We start from the raw sequence: 18,257 nt of genomic DNA, 5'->3' as shown, positions 1-18,257 counted from the left end.
AGAGAGAGAGAGAGAGAGAGAGAGAGAGAGAGAGAGAGAGAAAGAGAGAGCAAGGATGCAGGATGAGAGGAGTAAACTTTATATACTGTGGGTGTGAATACAATGAAAAATTTCCAAAATTAAAAAAATTAGAAAAATATTTTGAAGTCTAAAGAGCCTTTGGTTTGACTAGACTTTTTTAAAATGTACTTTCATTTTTACTTTAAGTAAATAAATAAATCTTTATCTTCTCTTGCTGCCAAGGGCCTGCATTTTCCCTGCACCTACTTAGAAAAAAAAAAAAAAATCATTTGACCATAAGCCATGTCCAGAAGAGGGCAGCAGAGTAAAACTGATTTAAAGGGTTTCTTAGTTTCTTAAGTGTGTTAACTTTGCTAAGAAATCTTAAAGTTTGTTATTCTCCACTCAAAACTACAGCATAAATCCCCGTTATTTCCTTAGAAAGCTGAAAAAAAAAACACACAACAAAATCACCAATAATCCCATTTTTACAATCTAGAATCTAGATTTGGTATTTACCTACTGCCTAAAAAGACATGCCTATACCATCTGCTGCAAAGGAAAGACCAAGTCCAGACATTCGCTGGCTGCCTTCCTTCAGGAACTCCCGGGCTCAAACCTAGTTTACTCCTGACTGCAAATCACCCACCCACACCCACCCATTTGTCTATCCATCCATCTGTGCCAGCTGCCGATCATTGTTCTTTGAGTTCTGGAGACTACTACTCATCTGCGCTCTGCTTACAAACCTTGATGAGTGATGAGTACCTGATGTCTGCCGCTTCAGTGCAATAGGCTCACTCCATCTAAACCAAAGGTCTGCTATTTTCCCCTTGCTCTCATTCTGTGAACCCTCTGTGTTCTAGCCCCTCCCTTGTGTTCTAGCTCCACCCCTGTGTTCTAGCCCCACCCCTGTGTTCTAGCCCCACCCCTGTTCTAGCCCTCCCTCTTTACCCCTCCCTCAATCCCCAGTTTCACCACCTAACACTAGCTAGGAGAGAAACAAAGATAGAGGGGAAAGAGAGGGAAGGACAGAGAGATCCCTGAATCTAATTTTTTCCCTATTATTTTTTTTCTTTGACCACAGCTACTAACTGCAACCAATCTTCCTAAACCACTAATGTCCACACGCCATGCCTCTGAGGGCTCTCAAATTCACATACCCTCTGAAAAGCTCCCAGAATTCCAAACTTCACGCAATTACAGAAATTATCTGCTGCTGGCAAAACCAGGTTTCTGCTAGAGCCTGAGGCAAATCATAGAAGCTGCTGCGGAAAGTCTGGAGCAGTCTCACAGCCCTACACCCGGGATGAGAAGGAAAGCACATTCTTATATTTCTGTGCTTTTAGAGAAACTAAAATCCCACAAATCTCAGAAGTGTCACAGTTTCCCCCTTTTGTTTTAAGTTGTGGTGGTTTGAATGTGCTGGTCCCAGGGAGTGGGACTAGTAGGAGATATGGCCTTGTTGGAGAAAGTGTGTCACTGTAGGGTTGGGCAATGTGAACCTCCTCCTAACCACTTGGGAAGCCAGTTTTTTCCCAGAGACCTTCAGATGAAGAGGTAGACCTCTCAGCTTCTCCTGAATCATATTCCTGCCTGGAAGCTGCCATGCGTCTGCCTTGATGATAATGGACGCAACTTCTGAACCTGCAAGCCAGCCCCTAATAAAACTTGCCTTGGTCATGGTGCCTCTTCACAGCAATGGAAACCCTAACCAAGAGAGAAGTCATTAATCATGTTGTGTGTAGTGAAAAATTCTAAAGAAACATTTTCAGTGAACTAAGTGCTTTTCAGGTCAATAGCCAAGGTTTTTAGGAGACATCTTCTGCTCAATTATAATCTTTATAATCTTTTATTTCCTGTGGAAATATAAACAAACCTGCATCGCCAACACAAAATGTTTGCTGACTTTTACTCTGATATTAACACATTCTCATAGTATGTATGATGAGTTAATTCATGTTTTTTTTATAACCCAGTGTTCTTTTTCTCATTAACATTCAGAAAATTTAAAGTTAGTGGAGCACTATTCTATCGCTGAGGTTTGTTTGTTTGTTTTCCTACTTGTTTTATAGTATTTTCTTTAAGGTATGGTTAAATCTTTCTACAACTGCTTGTCCTGGCTTTGGATAATTGGCACAGTATAGGATTGTTTTTGATGACCTGTATCTATACCTTCCCTAGAAGCATCTACCATTTCACCCTTTATTATGGGCTGTCTCTGGGATTGCAGGAATATTAATCTGAGTACCCCACTGTTGTAAAAGGTTCCTTTCCTATAAATTTATAGGTATGTCAGCCACATAAAGCCTTAACTTTGATTTTTGGCCTTTAGGTGCCACACAGTATTTATTATTTACTTATTTATTTATTTTATGTATATAAGTACACTGTAGCTGTCTTCAGACACACCAGAAGAGGGCATCAGATACCATTACAGATGGTTGTGAGCCACTGTGTAGTTGCTGGGAATTGAACTCAGAACCTCTGGAAGAGCTCTTTACTGCTGAGCCAGCTCTCCAGCCCAGGTCCCACACATTTAATTCATTGCACACTTTATGGATAGCTTTCCAATTCCCTAGGAACTGGGCATAAACTTTTTGAAGCGGCCACTCCAAATTCCAAGATTTTTGTAAAATGATAGTTACATCAGCTCCTGTATCCATCAAACCTTCTATTTCAATACCATTTATTTGCAATTTTAATTCTGACCTCTGATCATTAACAAGTGTTTGCCAGGACATATATTTTCCAGTATTTCCAAGCCCTCCTGTTCTTTCTACTGAAGTGGTTTTGCCTGTGATGTAGGATAACAGCCGAGCAACCCTATCACCTGCATTAAATTGTATCTCTTTTTACCTAGGCCATAATTTTAATTTCTACTTAGAGAAATTATAGATGAAGACATTTGTAATTCCTAGATGCACAATGAATCCTTGGGAACTCAAACCACATCTTCCCAAGATCATTCCTATTGTCCCTGAAGGCGAAGAACCACAAACTCCAGCAGTTACTTTATAACACTAGTTTTAGGGGATAGAGTAAGATGTTTGTTGTACTGGCTAGCATTGTGTGTCAACTTGACACAGGCTGGAGTCATCGCAGAGAAGGGAGCTACAGTTAGGGAAGTTCCTCCATGAGATCCAGCTATGGGATATTTTCTCAATTAGTGATCAAGGGGGTAGGGCCCCTTGTGGGTGGTGCCATCCCTGGGCTGTAAGTCTTGGGTTCTATAAGAAAGCAGGCTGAGCAAGTCAGGGGAAGCAAGCCAGTAAGGAACATCCCTCCATGGCCTCTGCATCCGCTCCTGCTTCCTGACCTGCTTGAGTTCCAGTCCTGGCTTCCTCTGGTGATCAACAGCCATGTGGAAGTAAGCCAAATAAACCCTTTCCTCCCCAACTTGTTTCTTGGTCATGGTGTTTGTGCAGGAATAGAAACCCTGATTAAGGCATTTGTCTATGGTTAAGTCTAGAGCAGCACTGCCTGCAGTATAGTGCACTAAATCTCCAATGTTGAGTGGAGGTTTTTTCGGGATTCATGCTAGTTCTTGACTGAAATGGCTCATAATTTTTGCTTCAGGGCCCCGAGCCAGGCCCCCAAGGATGTTTCCCAATGGTAAGAAATTACCTTGAATATCTCTTTTGGGTCTTCATTCCTGAACTCAATGGCAGCCTTTGTCACACAGTATATACGCCCTGAGAAGCCTAGGCATTCTGTTTGAGATTCAGAAAAAAAAATGTAGGCAGAAGAGATGGCTCAGTGGTTAAGAGCACTAACTGCTCTTCCAAAGGTCCTGAGTTCAATTCCCAGCAAGGGTATGGTGGCTCACAACCATCTGTGATGGGATATGATGCCTTCTTCTAGTGTTTCTGAAGACAGCTACAGTGTAATCATACACATAAAATAAATAATTATTTTTAAGAAAGAAAAAAGAAAAGAACAAAACATTGCCCCTAGAAATGACTTGTTCACTTTTCTGGAACAAAATACTGTATTTCTCATACTTAAGATGTTAAGACACTGGGTGTCTTGAGATTTGAGGCTTTTGGTTTGGTCATAGTCTCTTGCAGATAACTGTATTTCCCACAATTGAAGCACCAGACATTTTGATATCACAAACCTCTAACTATACTTTGACATACTATATTAGCATGGTATATGTTAGAACCAATATCAGTCGTGTCCCTTATCTATTTGCTCATACCTGGTGCTCAAGTCTTTAATGACCTTATAACGTCTACACTGGCATTTACATTTCAAATGCTGAGGGCTCTATCAGCACCTGCCTTGCATCAGGGTCTAACACTGCTTTGCTCACACCTAAGACTAGTCTTTGTAAAATATCAGTGAAGGCTTCTCCAAAGCCTTGTATAATTTTTGTTTAAAAAAACCAGGGGGTTCCCCCAGGCTCCTCAACCTTATCCCAAGCTCTTAAAGCCACTAATCAACATTGTTCTACTGTAGTATCATCAAATTGAATCTGTTCTTGTCTATTAGAGTACTGCCCTTTGCTAGCAACTGACCTCTTACTATATTCATTCTCCTTGTTCTATTTTACTGTTCAGTATTTACAGCTTATTTTGTCCTCCATGTTAATCATTGCAACTGTGGACCGGAATCTAGTACTGCTGCCATCAATCCCTTCTGGTCTTGGGGAATGATTCTATTTTAAATAGCCCAGTTATTTAGAATTTGTTTCACATAAGGCAAGTGCATACCATCTGAAACCATGACCTCTTTAAAATGCCTTAAGTCTTTCATTTTTATAGGACACCATCCTATCTTGTCATAACTGTGCTCCACACCATTAGCAGTATATGCTGTAGACTAATGGGAAAGCTGATGGTGATCTCATAATTCTGGATGCCTCTCCCCTAATTCTGGCAGCCCAGCTGGTTCAAGACTGATTCTTTCTTTCGAAACAGGCTATTTCAATGCGTTGTCCACTTTTCAGTGTTTTTTTCCTTTTTTTTTTTTTTTTTTTTTTTTCTGTGACCCCACTGCCCTCCAGCAGTTTCTTTCCCTCTTTCCTTCTTTGGGAAATTCCCACAGTCATGCTCAGTCATCAGGAATGAGCCTTTTTGTTTTCTCTAGTGCGCCTTGACCCCCAGGTACTTCCACCTCCACCCACAACCTCTCCAGTTGCACAGACAGATCTGCAAACCCTTTCAGAAATGAGAGCAGAGCGCCCCCTTCTGTTTTCCCGTTTCAGCCATTTTTTGCTTCTAAGGCCCCTCCATTTCCACCTGCAATATTTCCAACTGCTCAGCCAGTCTTTCAACCTTTTTGAAACAAAATATACAAACAAACAAACAAACAAAAAACAAAGAAAAAATCCAAAAAAAAGAAAACAGAAAATCTCCTCTGAGAGCAAAGCGAGGGATATCCCAGTGATACCAGTAGAAATAATTTTTGCTGGCCTCTTGAAAAGAAAAATTCATGTCTTGCCAGGCAGTGGTGGTACACGCCTTTCATCCCAGCACTTGGGAGGCAGAGGCAGGTAGATTTCTGAGTTCGAGGCCAGCCTGGTCTACAGAATGAGTTCCAGGACAGCCAGGGCTAGCTACACAGAGAAACCCTGTCTCAGGGGAAAAAAAATTGAGGATAGCTTACAGATTCAGAGGTTCAGTCCAGTATCATCAAGAGCATGACAGTGTCCAGGCAGGCATGGGCAGGAGGAGCTGAGAATTCTACATCTTCATCCAAAGGAAGCCAGGAGCTAACTGTCTTCCAAGTAGCTGAAAGGAGGGTCTCAAACCCCACTTTATGACACACTTCCTCCAACAAGGTCACACCTCCCAATAGTGCCAATCCCTAGGTCAAGCATATTCAAACCACCACAAGGCTCTCACATTTATATAGCCTCAGAAAAGTTCCCAGAATTCCAAATACCACACAATCGCAGAAAGTATCTGCAGCTGGCAAAGCCAGGCTTTTGCCAGAGTATGAGGCAAATCATGATTAGCTGCTTCTGACAGTTCAAAGCAGACCCTATACCTGGGATTAAAACAAAAACACATTCTTTTTGTTGTTTTTAGACTTATTTATTTATTTAATGTATGTGAGCATACTGTTGCTGACTTCAGACACACCAGAAGAGGGCATCGGATCCCATCACAGATGGTTGTGAGCCACCATGTGGTTGCTGGGAATTGAACTTCAGAACCTCTGGAAGAGCAGTCAGTGCTCTTAACCACTGAGCCATCTCTCCAGCCCCCAAAACACATTCTTATAATATTTCTGTTTTTTTTAAAAGAAACCAAAATTCCAGAATTCTAAAAAATGTCACTACACATTTTAATGCAGCATTTTAAGTATTTCAGTACAAATCATTAAAAGTTTATTAAGGAAATTGCAAAAAGTCTCAAGAAAATATGCAAACTCCATTTAAATACATAAATATCACACATCATAAACAAGATGGATTCATTTCAGAATTATAAAGATGATTCAACACACACAAATCAATACATACAATCAGCACGGAAAATAGAATCAAAGCCTGAAATCATGTGACATCTCCATAGATGTGGAAAAGGCCTGCCACTTAAGTCCAAGAACATCTCTTCATAATAAATGTCCTGAAGAAACTACGAACAAAAGGAACATACCTCAATACAATAACGATTTTACAGAAAAAAAACAATAGCCAATGTTATCAGCTGAGAGAAAACAGAAAGCAGATTGGGTACCCTCACCTAATTATTTCTAATTTTACACAATCTCTCAACTCTTACTCCATAAACTGCTTGATATGTCAACTACAGGAATAAAGTGATGGGGGTGGGGAGAGAGAGAAAGTGCGTGCAAGGGGGATGGAGAGATGGCTCAGTGGTTAAGAGCACTGACTGTTCTTCTAGAGGTCCTGAATTCAATTTCCAGCAACCACATGGTAGCTCGCAACCATCTGTAATAAGGTCTAATGCCCTCTTCTGGTGTGTCTGGAGACAGCTACAGTATACTCATATACATAAAATATGTCTTTAAAAGAAAGAGAGCAATAAAAGGGATTCAAATAGAAAAGAAAGGTGTCAAGCTATCTCTATTTGCAGATGGTATGATCCTATCCTTAAAAGACCATGAAGACTCTACCAGGAAACTCCTGGATATAATAAACACTTTTAATAAAGTATTTTAACTGTGGGCTTTTCCAATGGCACACCAGTTCTCGAAATAACAACTCCGAGACTTATTATGAATAAATGCCCAGGCCATAAGCTTGAGCTTGTTCCTGCTAACTAGTAACTTAACTAGTCCATTTATTTTATTCTCCAAGTGCCACGTGGCTGGTTATCTCTTCTTAGTTCCATGTGTCTGTCTCTTCAGAGTTTGGTGCAAATCTGTTCCTACACCTGACTCTATCCTAGAGTTCCTTTCTCCCTTTTGGAACTCCCACTTCTATTTTCTGCCTAAACCAATACACCATCTGCTTTTTATTTACAGGTGATATTTGCATACATTATACCAGAGATTCTCTCTACAAAGTATCAGGATACAATGTTAACATAAAAATCAGTACCTTTCCTATATACCACTTGTGAATCTGCCAAGAAAGACACCAGGAGGAAAAAAGAAAATCCTATTCATAGTAACTTTAAAAAAAAAATCTAACCTAATCAAAGAGGCAAAAGACGTTACAATGAATACTTTAAAACTAAAGAGCTATGGGGCTAGAGGGACTGCTCAGTGGTTACCAGAGCACTTGTTGAGAGAACCAAAGCTCAATTCCTCAAACCACGAATGACGGTTCACAGCCATCTGTAACTCTGATCCCAGGAGCCCACGGCATGGAGTATAACAGGCATGCATATGGTGCACATACAGATATGCAGACAAAATGCTCAAACCCATGACATAAAATAAAATTTAAAAAAACTGAAGACATAGAAGAAGACACTAGATGATGAAAAGACTGCTGTGCACATAGACTGGAGAACTCTTACTGGCAAAAGCAGTATGTAGATTCTATAACATCTCTATCAGAACATGCTATCAGAATTTCAATTCTGTGATTTGCAGATGTAGAAAACAGTCTTAAAATTCAGTGAGACAGAATGCAGAACTGCAGCAAACAGCCAAAGTAATGTGAAGCAGAAAGGCTAAGGCCAGAGGCGTCACAGCTCCTGATATCAACTCAGACTATTGAGCCCCAGGAACAAAACCAGCAAGATTTGGGGAGGAAAAGAAACATACTGGTAATCCAATGAAATAGAATAAAGGGTCTAGGACCAAGCCAGCACAGGTTACAGCTCCTAATTCTGACAAACATGAGCCATTATCATTGCTGGTAGGAATGCTAACTGGTACAGCCATCATGGAAGTTGCTATGGAGATACTTGCACACTCACATTTATCATAGCTCCACTCATGATAGCCATGAGATGGTACCTGTCTCAATGCCCATTAGCAGAGGAATGGATGAAGAAAATATAGTATAGAACACTATGATATTAAAGTATGATATTTGCAGGAAAGTGAATGGAACTGAAAATCCTAACTTTAAGCAGTATAATCCAGGCTTAGAAAGACAAATGCTAATTTTCTCTTACATGCAGGATCTAGACTTAAATATATATGTATATTTAAGTATGTATGTATGCATGTAAACCTATACATATATATGAATTACATCAAAGTATAAAGGAGACTATGAAGAGAGAGAACAGAGAACAGTAGGGAGCAATACAAGAGTTAGAAATATAAAATGAACCTACACACACACACACACACACACACACACACACACATTAGGAAGAAGGGCACCAAGGCAGACTGGGAAGAGGAACAGATGATAGTGGTAGCAGGGTGAATATGAACAAAGCTCAAGATATATATGTATGCAAATATCATAAGGAAACCCAATTCATTGTATGGTAACTGAAAATTAATTAGGATCTAAATATAAATATATAATAACAGAACAGTTTTAAAAATTTATTCTTTAATCTTTTCTTACAGTTCAGACTTTATCCCCATCCCAGTTCACCCTCTGACTATTCCTCATTCCACACTTCCCCCATCTCCAAGAGGATGTCCCCACCCACCCCCACCCCCACTCCACCAGACCTCCCCACTCCCTGGAGCTCCAAGTCTTTTGAGAGTTAGGTACATCTTCATATCAGCTGGTGTATGCTACCAGGTTGGTGGCATAACAGAACATTTTTGAACAATTTCATGCCAACAAATCTGACAACCTAGACTAAAATAAAAAAGGATTTCATTAAAAAAAAAACTTATTAAATGTTACACAAAAAGAAAGGAAGTTTTGAATAGCCCTTTTACCTGTTGTAAAACTGAACTCTATCAAAGTGAACTACAAACCCAGATCACCAGGCCAGCTCAGCCAGTCAAAAAGTTCTCCAGGGCAGGAGTGAGGATTAAAAAGAAAAAGGACAGTTAGACAACATTGTAGCACCACCCTAGCCAATTCTGAGGCTGAGGCAGGTTTAATGTTTTCCCAGTCTGCTTTTATACCATTTTAATTACGAGCAAGTATTAAGATCAGTTCTAGGTTGAGGAGCAAGCAAGGCAATAAACTAGACAAGGAACAAGCAAGGCAATGAACAAAGTCCCTTAACAACTCCTGTGATCACTGTTTCCAAGGGCTTATAAGATGAGCAAAGTATATTTGCCTACTTCCCTGTCGTAGCCCAAAGTCATATTCATGCCTGAAGCCTACTTCCCTGTTCTAGCCTAAAATGAGATTCCTGCCTGAGCTTTCTTCCTTGTCCTAGCCCAATGTCAGATTCCTGCCAAGTGGTCCCCAAAAGCTCTCCACTCCCAGACAGTTCTATTGGCAGATTTCATCTGGAAATTTAAAAAGAAAAGAAAATGTTGGAAAACAGCAACAGCATAGGTAACTATCTGTAGGCTCATGTCAAAGAGACACTCGTTAATAGACTTATCTCAGACTTTCAAGGGTGGTTCAGTACTTGAGAATGCATGCCTATAATTTACTACATTAACAGAAGAATGCATATAAAACATGTAATCAGCCATCTTAGTCATCATTAGGGAAAACATTTGATAGCTACCATTCCCTAATTAAGATAAGAAAATTTTAGAAAGTAAAAAAATAGGACTTTAACCAAAAATATAAACTGCACCTTGGAGATTTGTGCATGGTTGTTTGTACCAGTGGTGTCTCACTCTTCCACTACTAAGGTTTTGTGTCCAGTTAAGCACTTACTGCAGTTTTCTGGTAGGTTTAATTTGTGGAATTTTTTAAATTAATGTGGTAAATAGATGTGGTTCAATAAGTAAAGTGCTCTTGCTGTATGCATAAAGTGCTAGACTCTGCCCCTGGCGGCACACACCTGTAATCCTAGGCTTCTGGAGCTATCGGCAGGAGGATGAAAGTTCAAGTTCATCCTCAACTACATAAGTAGTTGGAGGCAGGCTATGGATACATGGACACTATGTCTGAAAAAAAATTATTTTTAAAGAAATTGTGTGGTGGTGCCTGCTTGTAATGCCAGGTAGAAGAGGGTGAATCAGAACCACAAGGTTATTCTCCACTACACTTGAAACCTGTTTCAATGAAGAAGTAAGGAAGGAGGGGGTGAGAAGGAGGAAGGAAAAAAGGAAGGGAGGAAGGAAGGGAGGAAAGAAGGGAGGGAGGGAAGGAAGAGAGGGAAAAAAGGAGGAAGGGAGGAAGGAAAGGAGGAAGGAAAGAAAGAAGGAAGGAAAGAAGGAAGGAAAGGAGAAAAGAGGGAAGGAGGAAGGAAGGAGGGAAAAAGGAAGGAAGGGAAGGAAAGAAGGAAAGAAGAGAGGAAGGAAAGAAGGAAGAAAGCAAAGAATTGTGGATACTGAAGTACTTTTAAAACTCACTCAAAATACTATGGAGCTACAGCAACACATAAAAATACATCAGTGCCCCAAAATAAAACTGACAAAAACTACATCACTCTAACACCATCTGGGGAGGGCTGGTGAGGACCAGACAGAACTGGTAGTAGTACAGAGAACTTGAGGTTTAGCTATCATATTTTTATTCTAAGAAGAATGTTTCCGCAAGTTTAATTCAATGTCTTTGCATTGAATTAAAAATTAATGTTAATAATAGGAATATAAAAGTGCTAGTGATATATACTTGCTATAAGTCAAAATTCTACTAGCTCGTAATTATTTTGGGTTCTGGGTAAATTGGAGATTACAAAGACATTCTGGTCATGTGCCATTAAGTGGTAAAGTCTGGAAAACACATTCTGAAACAGAACCAACTTCATTAAGCAGGTCAGATAAATCTGATCTATACCCTTGCCAAAAGTAGAGCCCAGAAGTAGGGCCTCTGACACTTGCCCACACTCTTCATGGCATTAGAGTGAGGTAAAAGGAGACATGAGCAGACATGCATCCAGTCTCTTCTCTGGAATAGAGCAAATCAGCTCCAAGGCCTGGGGCACCTGCCAGAATTCTCATGAAATCTGAACCCGTTACTTTCAACTTCAGGATTCCCCTTCACTCTCAAGCAAAGAACAGAGAAGCTGGTCCTTCTGCCTGAAGAAGCAGCAGCAATACATACAAGGTGTCATAAACACCTGCTGATTGCAAGATGGAGGGGGAACTCTTATAGGCTGTCCTCACTGCATCTGAACTCTGTCCAAATTTGTCCTGTGGACACCTGACCTATTGATACACATGGGGGTCTCTGCGCATTGGCTGAGTTATTAAAGTTTTTTCAAATATCATCCATGGAGAAATAGCTTTCTATCTTCCATGAGGCCAGTGTTTATCCAAAACTGGATAAAATGACATCCAACACAAGATTACAGACCCATATCTCTCATAAATGCCTATGCAAATTTTCCTTAAATATCTTATAAAAAGAATCCAATAATATAATTTAAGGGATAATATAACATGATCAAATTAATCCGATGACAGAAAGCTTAATGGTTACTTGGGGATTGGAGATAAAAGAACAAATGAGAATGATTTAAAAAAGATTCTAACAGGATTTTGAAAATGATGGATACATCTGTAATCTTAATTTTGATTACTGTATGGGCAAAAGACATCAAATTGTTCACTTTAAGTGTGTGTGGTTTACCATATACCACTATGATATATCATATACTATACCTTAAAAGGCTCTTAAGAAAGCATTTTGCCAGTTATCTTGCTTTTGTACGTTTGGGAGAATGAAGTGCAAGCAGGACATTTTGTTCTTATGTCTATATATTCACAAATCGCATTCACTTGGTCGCTCACAACCATTTATAACTCCAGTTCCAGGGGATACTGTGGACACCAGATACCCACAAGGTACACACATACATACATGCAGGTAAATCACTAGTACACGTAAACTAAATCAGTGTGTGTGTGTCTCTTTGAATGGGTTCGCTCTCTCTTAGAAGCGCCTGAGGTCCAGGCTGGGGCTGGAATTTGACCGAGAAGAGTTCAGCTACGTGGAGGCACTGAGAATAGGAGTTAAGCAGAGACTGAGGACAGATGTTAAAACCAGCAGGCACAACCCTAGGAGAGAAACGAGGCGGCCCACTCCCAGGGCACGTTCCTAGAGGCCAGGATGCCATGAAGCCCAGTGACTCTTCGCGCACAAGCAAGATCTTTGTCCACATGAGAGCAAAAACGCACCGAGAGAGCAGGCTGCTGCTGCTCTGCTCGCCCGGGCAGCTGGAGCCTTGCGGTGTGGGATACCCTGGGCGAGGCCCGGAGGGCGGGACAACGCAACCCGGCTCCTCCCTTAACTGAGCCGACCGAAGACTCGACTGGCCTCTTCCCCACGCCTTCCCCGTCGCCGCACCACCGAGCAGCCTGCAGGGTGTGTGTGGGCGCTGGCGCCACTTCGTTTCCCCGGATTGTGATGAACCTAACCTACAACCCGAGGTGAGAGAGCAGAATGGCAGGATCTCACGACTTACCGCATACCTCGCCGCTGCCAAAGCTGCCAGGCCCAGCCAGCCGGCAGTGGAGACGGAGCCTCAAGTAGGTGAAGCCTAGGGATGCCCCAGGCTGAGGCCAGCAAGTCTAGGGGGCAGAGCCTGAGGTGGGTGGAACCCGGGGCATCCAAAGTACTGAGGTGGGCGGGGCTAGAAGGAGGAGCCTAAGGTGGGTGGAGCCTGGAGTCGTCAGAAAACTAAGGTGGGTGGAGGCCGGGGCTTCCAAAGTTCCGAGGAGGGCGGGCCTAGGAGGAGGAGCATGAGGTAGGTGTAGCCTGGAACCATCAGAGGTTTAAGGCGAGAGGAACCTGAAGTGGGTGGAACCCAAAGTAGGCGGAGCCCTGAGGCTGAGGGTCGCCGAGGAGGTTGGGGCTCCCGGGTAAAGCAGATGCTGACCTCACGGGGGCGGGACCTGTGACCCCTTTCCCAGAGTGCGCCGCGCTGCTGGGTCTCACGCGCGCTCTTTTTCCTTTGGTAAGTCGGATCTTACAAGGATGCTGCAGCGGAGCAAGTAGAAACTTTCAAAGTGGGGGGTGTGACCTTTCCTCGGCTGGGTCTTAGTTAAGTGCTGGAACTTCCTCAGAAAAGCCAACGGTGGTTTGTTCTCTCTAAACCGTACAAACGAGCAGAAAATAAATAATGCTCGGGGTGGGTCGCCATGGGCGTTTCGGAGCGTGCTGCTGATCTGCAGTCTACGCAGTAGAAGACTCAGCTGAAAGCCGTTTTTCTGAAAAAGTGAAACACGAGCGCTTTCCCGAAGCTTCACACTACGGAGACGTGAATTCGGGTGCATCGTTACCTTAGAATTGTCAAGAGAAAGTTTCTTCCTTTTTGTTCAGAAACAACAGTTTCTTAAAAAAAAAAAAGTTCTGGAAGTAAAAGTGATATAGCCAAAGAAATTACCACTCCCGGGAGAGAAGACGACAAGGGATGTGTATTTGGCTTGAGTTTGCCTTTGAAAAGAACTTGCCTATGAGAAAAAGTGTTTACGAAGGTTCTTATTTGAAAACATTCAAGTAGCTATTGAATGGTTCAAGGGAAAGCTGAGCTACGTTTCTTCTAATCTTTCCGTTTACAGCTTTTAGTACCTTGGACCAGTTCCCTAACATTTCCACGCCTAAGTTTCTTTGCCAAAAAACTTTGCATGTTGATGATCACTGGCTACTTGGATGGTCATTGTTGGGGGTTATAGATCATTGAGCTTTCCCAAAGAATTTCTTTTTCTTTTTCTTTTGGTTTTTCGAGACAGGGTTTCTCTGTGTAGCCCAGGCTGTCCTGGAACTCTGTAGACCAGGCTGGCCTCGAATTCAGAAATCCACCTGCCTCTGCCTCCCAAGTGCTGGGATTAAAGGTGTGCACCACCACTACCTGGCGAATTGCTTTTTCTAAGGTCTTAGTTTTAGCATAGCTTAGTTCATTAAGGGCAATAACACAGACATCATCCAGAACACTGACTTTAGTTGATTGATGGGTTCGGAAATGGAAACTTCAGATTCTTCAACACATTACAGACGACCCCAAAGATAAAATTATCGCAAGTAAAATTGTTCTAGGAACGTTACCAAAGGTTTCCTAGGCTCTATTTTTAAATGGCCATAGTAAACAATCAAATCTCTTGTGCTCCCAGAACCTGTTGAGTCAAAATATCAACACCTTCCAAGAGTTCAGCATCAAAAGGTTAAACTGCTTGAAAATGACTATAAACAACAAAATGTCCTTAAGCCAGAAGACATTCTTTGTATGACCTTGGGTTTAGGTGTCTGCAGGAAGATGTGCCTTGTCACTGAACCACTGATACCAAAGCAGCAGAATCTGTGTATCCTGGTAAAAGCTCAGTTGCTACTGCCAAAAATTGCTTGTCTAGCCCCGTAGTCAGAGATTTGAACTTGAAACCCAAGTTTTCGGACTTTTAATAATTGTAATTGTATAACTAACCTTATAAATTACATTGTGTGTTATAATGTTTGTATGCTAAGTATGCTATTATGTTTGGTGGAATAATTGCGTTTTTTTAAGGCCATCTTTTTGGTCATAAGACTCTCCCAATATATATTCGTTTCCTCCTTTTTTTTGTCAGTAAAAGAAAAAACAGCTTGAAGGTCAGATTGATTTGTTCTCCCATAAGTCTTCTATACTAGTCATTAACAAAATACACTTTTAAAATACTATCCAATGGATATCAAATTAGACTGAATAAATACTTGTGTGTGGATATATGTGTGTATAAAACTTTGTAAAATTGAGCCTAAAGACTGTTGTTCATATTATCATTAAGATTTAGATTCTGCCTGCTATATGGTCGGCTGGTTCTGTGGTTCATCATCTATTAGGAACAAACTTTATAAAGAGAAAAGTCCTTCAAAACAAGAACATTCTAGACTGGCAATGAACTGTTTAAGATGAAAGAACATGTATTAAAGTATAATAAACCCATTATATTATGCAATTACTATACACTAATGAGTTATTCTTAACGATGGAGGGATTAAAACAGACTTCTATTTTAGGTTTATAATTAAGAATGTCCTTAACAGGATAGTTTAGTTTTATAGGTCCCTATCTGTTCCTTTGCCTTGTTGTATAATAGGTACAGCAAATCACAAGTATGACCCAAGCTTTTTTCACTCCACTGGAAACTCATTTAGTTTTAGATGCCTGGATGGGTTACTCATTGATGGAAATGACAAAGGAGTATCAAAAATTGTATTCAGGCAATAAATGTCCATATTCCAACTCAGTTATAGGATGTAGACCCATAATTGTCATAGTGATTGTGGCTTAATCGTTTATACTTTAAAATCCGTTTAGAAGGCTGATATATTACACTGTAGTTGCCTGACTGGTAGACAAAACCTTTTGAAAAGAAATTGCACTTGTAGGGTTCATTTTGTGGTTTCTCTATGTAGCCCTGGCTGTCCTGGAACTCAGGACCAGCTTGGCCTCAAACTCAGAAATCTGCCTGCCTGTGCCTCCCAAGTGGTGGGATTAAAGCCATACGCCACTACTGCCTGGCGGTTTTGGATTCTTTAACATACAACAACACACTCTCTTAGCTAATGCTTTCAACTCTTCTTGCAACAGGAGAGATCAACCTGGCCCTTTAAGAATGAGTGACAGTACACAGTTAATATCAGAAATTCAGTCCACTGATTATAGGACAGTATGTTGGCAATAGTTCAGAAAGTAAGTTGTTCTGCCCGGGCTTTTGACAGGAGGGACAATGATGGCTAATGTCACATGACTGAGCACAAAGCCAGCTGAGTAACAAGAGCTTGAGCAGCTGCCACTTGTTGGGAAAAGGTTATCTTTTGGTAATTATTATTTTAGAAATGTTAAATGATTTGATTATTTTATCAGTGTCGTAATACAGTTTTACATATTAACCACTAGCAAAACCATACATTAAATATAATTCATTGGTGTTTTTTTACTCTCACCCTGTGATATGGCTTTTTCTCTAAAATGTGCCTGTTTCTAGACAGAGCCACTAATGTCTATTACCAGGAATTTGATGCGCCTTGCAGTTTTCCCAAGAGAACTGAAGCAAATTTCCCAAACATTTCCTGCAGCTGCGACAAACAAAGGTCAGCCTCTTAAATCTTACACTACACTTGAAAAAATTTTCTGGCAGAGGCAGGTGGATTTCTGAGTTCGAGGCCAGCCTGGTCTACAGAGTGAGTTCTAGGACAGCCAGGGCTACACAGAGAAACCCTATCTTGAAAAACCAAAATAAAGTAAAATAAAACTTCTAAGAAAAGTCTTTATAAAATTTGGAGCACCTTTTTCTTTTTAGTAAAAACTTGATGGATCGGAGGTGGTTCGGTGACAGAACATTTGTTTGGTAAGTTGGAGACTTTAAAAATACAGATTTTCTAAGTAGCTATTGTGCTCAAGGCTTTTGTTTTGTTTACTTGAGTTCCTATAGAGCAAACGTTTTATAGACTTAAATGGCGTACAGATTTTTCTTGTTGTTATATATATGCCCCAATTTCAAGGCAAATGAAATTTGTTTCATTTTAATTTTAAATTTGTAATTCCAATTTTTAATTGGTCTTTCATACATTTATTAAAACTACTTGAATTTATCATTTCATGTTTTTTTATTTTATTTTATAAGTTATTTGTGAACTTTAACCAAGTATTAGCAATTAAGATTTTATTTTGTGTATGTTTATGCAAGTTCCTGATGGAGACCAGAAGAGGGTCTGGTGATTCTGGAGCAGGTGTGTATCACCCAGTGTACCTTACATTGGGTGCTAGAAAATGCTCTTCTGAGCTCCCTCTCCAGCCCCAGCAATTGTTATAGTACTGTGGATGTTTACAAGCCTCTGTGAAAACTTTTTACAGAATAAAGAAAAACTGTCTACAGTGTCTATGGAGTAAATTGGTATGTGTGTCATTTACAAAGTGTTCATGGGCTCATGGTCCTTCTTCCTCTGTTCACTGGACATTTCTAAACCAATCGAGGAGCTGAATCGAGTGATGAGGGCTGTAAGGGTTGCTTTAGCAAGGGGATACTAGTAAAGGACAGGCCTGGCGGCAGAAGCAGCCTGTTCTTGTCTCATCTCGTTTCTGTGGAGGGGGCATCCACTGGTAATGCTCCTAGCCTTTCTCCACCCACTGGACTGAGTGCTCCTGCAGCTCACAACCGTGGGCTCTGTGGGCTCTGCTTTGTGCAGAGATGCCAGCCCAGGTGTTGACAAAATGACTGTAGAGGTGCAAAACTATCAAACTAGCCCAGCTGCTCTTGGTCTCAAAGTTTTGCTGTTAATGATTCCTTTGATCCATCCACCTGACTCATACTCCAACTCACTTCCAAGCTTGGATACGTACGATGACTTTACTTAGCCCTTCCATCCTTAGGGAAACTGCAGGATCAGACTGTGACCACCATCACAACTTCCACACTAACTTTACCTCCTTTATTGCAATTTAAATTGGCTTCTCTTCCCACTCTTTCCCTTTACAATCTATATCACCACAGGGATTTGGTTGGTTGGTTTTTCAAGACAGGGTTTTTCCTTGCTCCAACTGGATATTGGTCATCCCTCCCCCTACCCTTGCCCTCCTACCTTGCCCCTACCCCACTGAACCTTTCTACACGGGGCAGAGGTGGGGGTGGTAAAGAGGAGGGCAAGAGGTTATTTTAGAGTGGGCATACTAAAGGACAAGGTTGGTGGCAGGAACACCTACCTATTCCTCTTGTGTTTCTGTGATGAGGGTGCCCTGGCTCTCCTGGAACTAGGTCTGTAGACCAGGCTGGCCTCAAATTCCTTCTGCCTTAGCCTCCCAGGTGCTGGGATTAAAGGTGTGTGTCATCAACCCCGGCCAAGAGTGAGTAATTGACACATC

The 18,257-nt window shown here is 41.1% G+C and overlaps 1 protein-coding gene and 1 long non-coding RNA gene across 2 annotated transcripts in view; one reads left to right on the top strand and one right to left on the bottom strand.

The window, feature by feature from the left end:
• The window catches only part of LOC116083779, a 54,109-nt gene extending 39,912 nt beyond the window's left edge, over positions 1-14,197 (bottom strand). Inside the window, exon 1 of the long non-coding RNA XR_004115909.1 lies at positions 12,888-14,197. This is a non-coding gene — a long non-coding RNA (uncharacterized LOC116083779). The remainder of the gene's footprint in view (positions 1-12,887) is intronic.
• Positions 14,198-14,376: 179 nt separating this feature from the next.
• Positions 14,377-16,502, top strand: Setd9 (SET domain containing 9; the record flags this gene model as incomplete). Its single annotated transcript, XM_031360099.1, is given in 6 exon segments — positions 14,377-14,521; positions 14,524-14,721; positions 15,493-15,617; positions 15,976-16,043; positions 16,045-16,088; positions 16,384-16,502. Coding segments are annotated over 6 exon segments (699 nt in total), but the record flags the coding sequence as incomplete, so codon positions are not given.
• Between the last annotated feature and the right edge of the window lie 1,755 nt (positions 16,503-18,257).

Source organism: Mastomys coucha, unplaced genomic scaffold (assembly GCF_008632895.1).
Source record: "Mastomys coucha isolate ucsf_1 unplaced genomic scaffold, UCSF_Mcou_1 pScaffold8, whole genome shotgun sequence".
NCBI lineage: Eukaryota > Metazoa > Chordata > Mammalia > Rodentia > Muridae > Mastomys > Mastomys coucha.
Note: the sequence above shows the minus strand (reverse complement) of the source record. Positions and strands in the feature narration are given on the sequence as shown.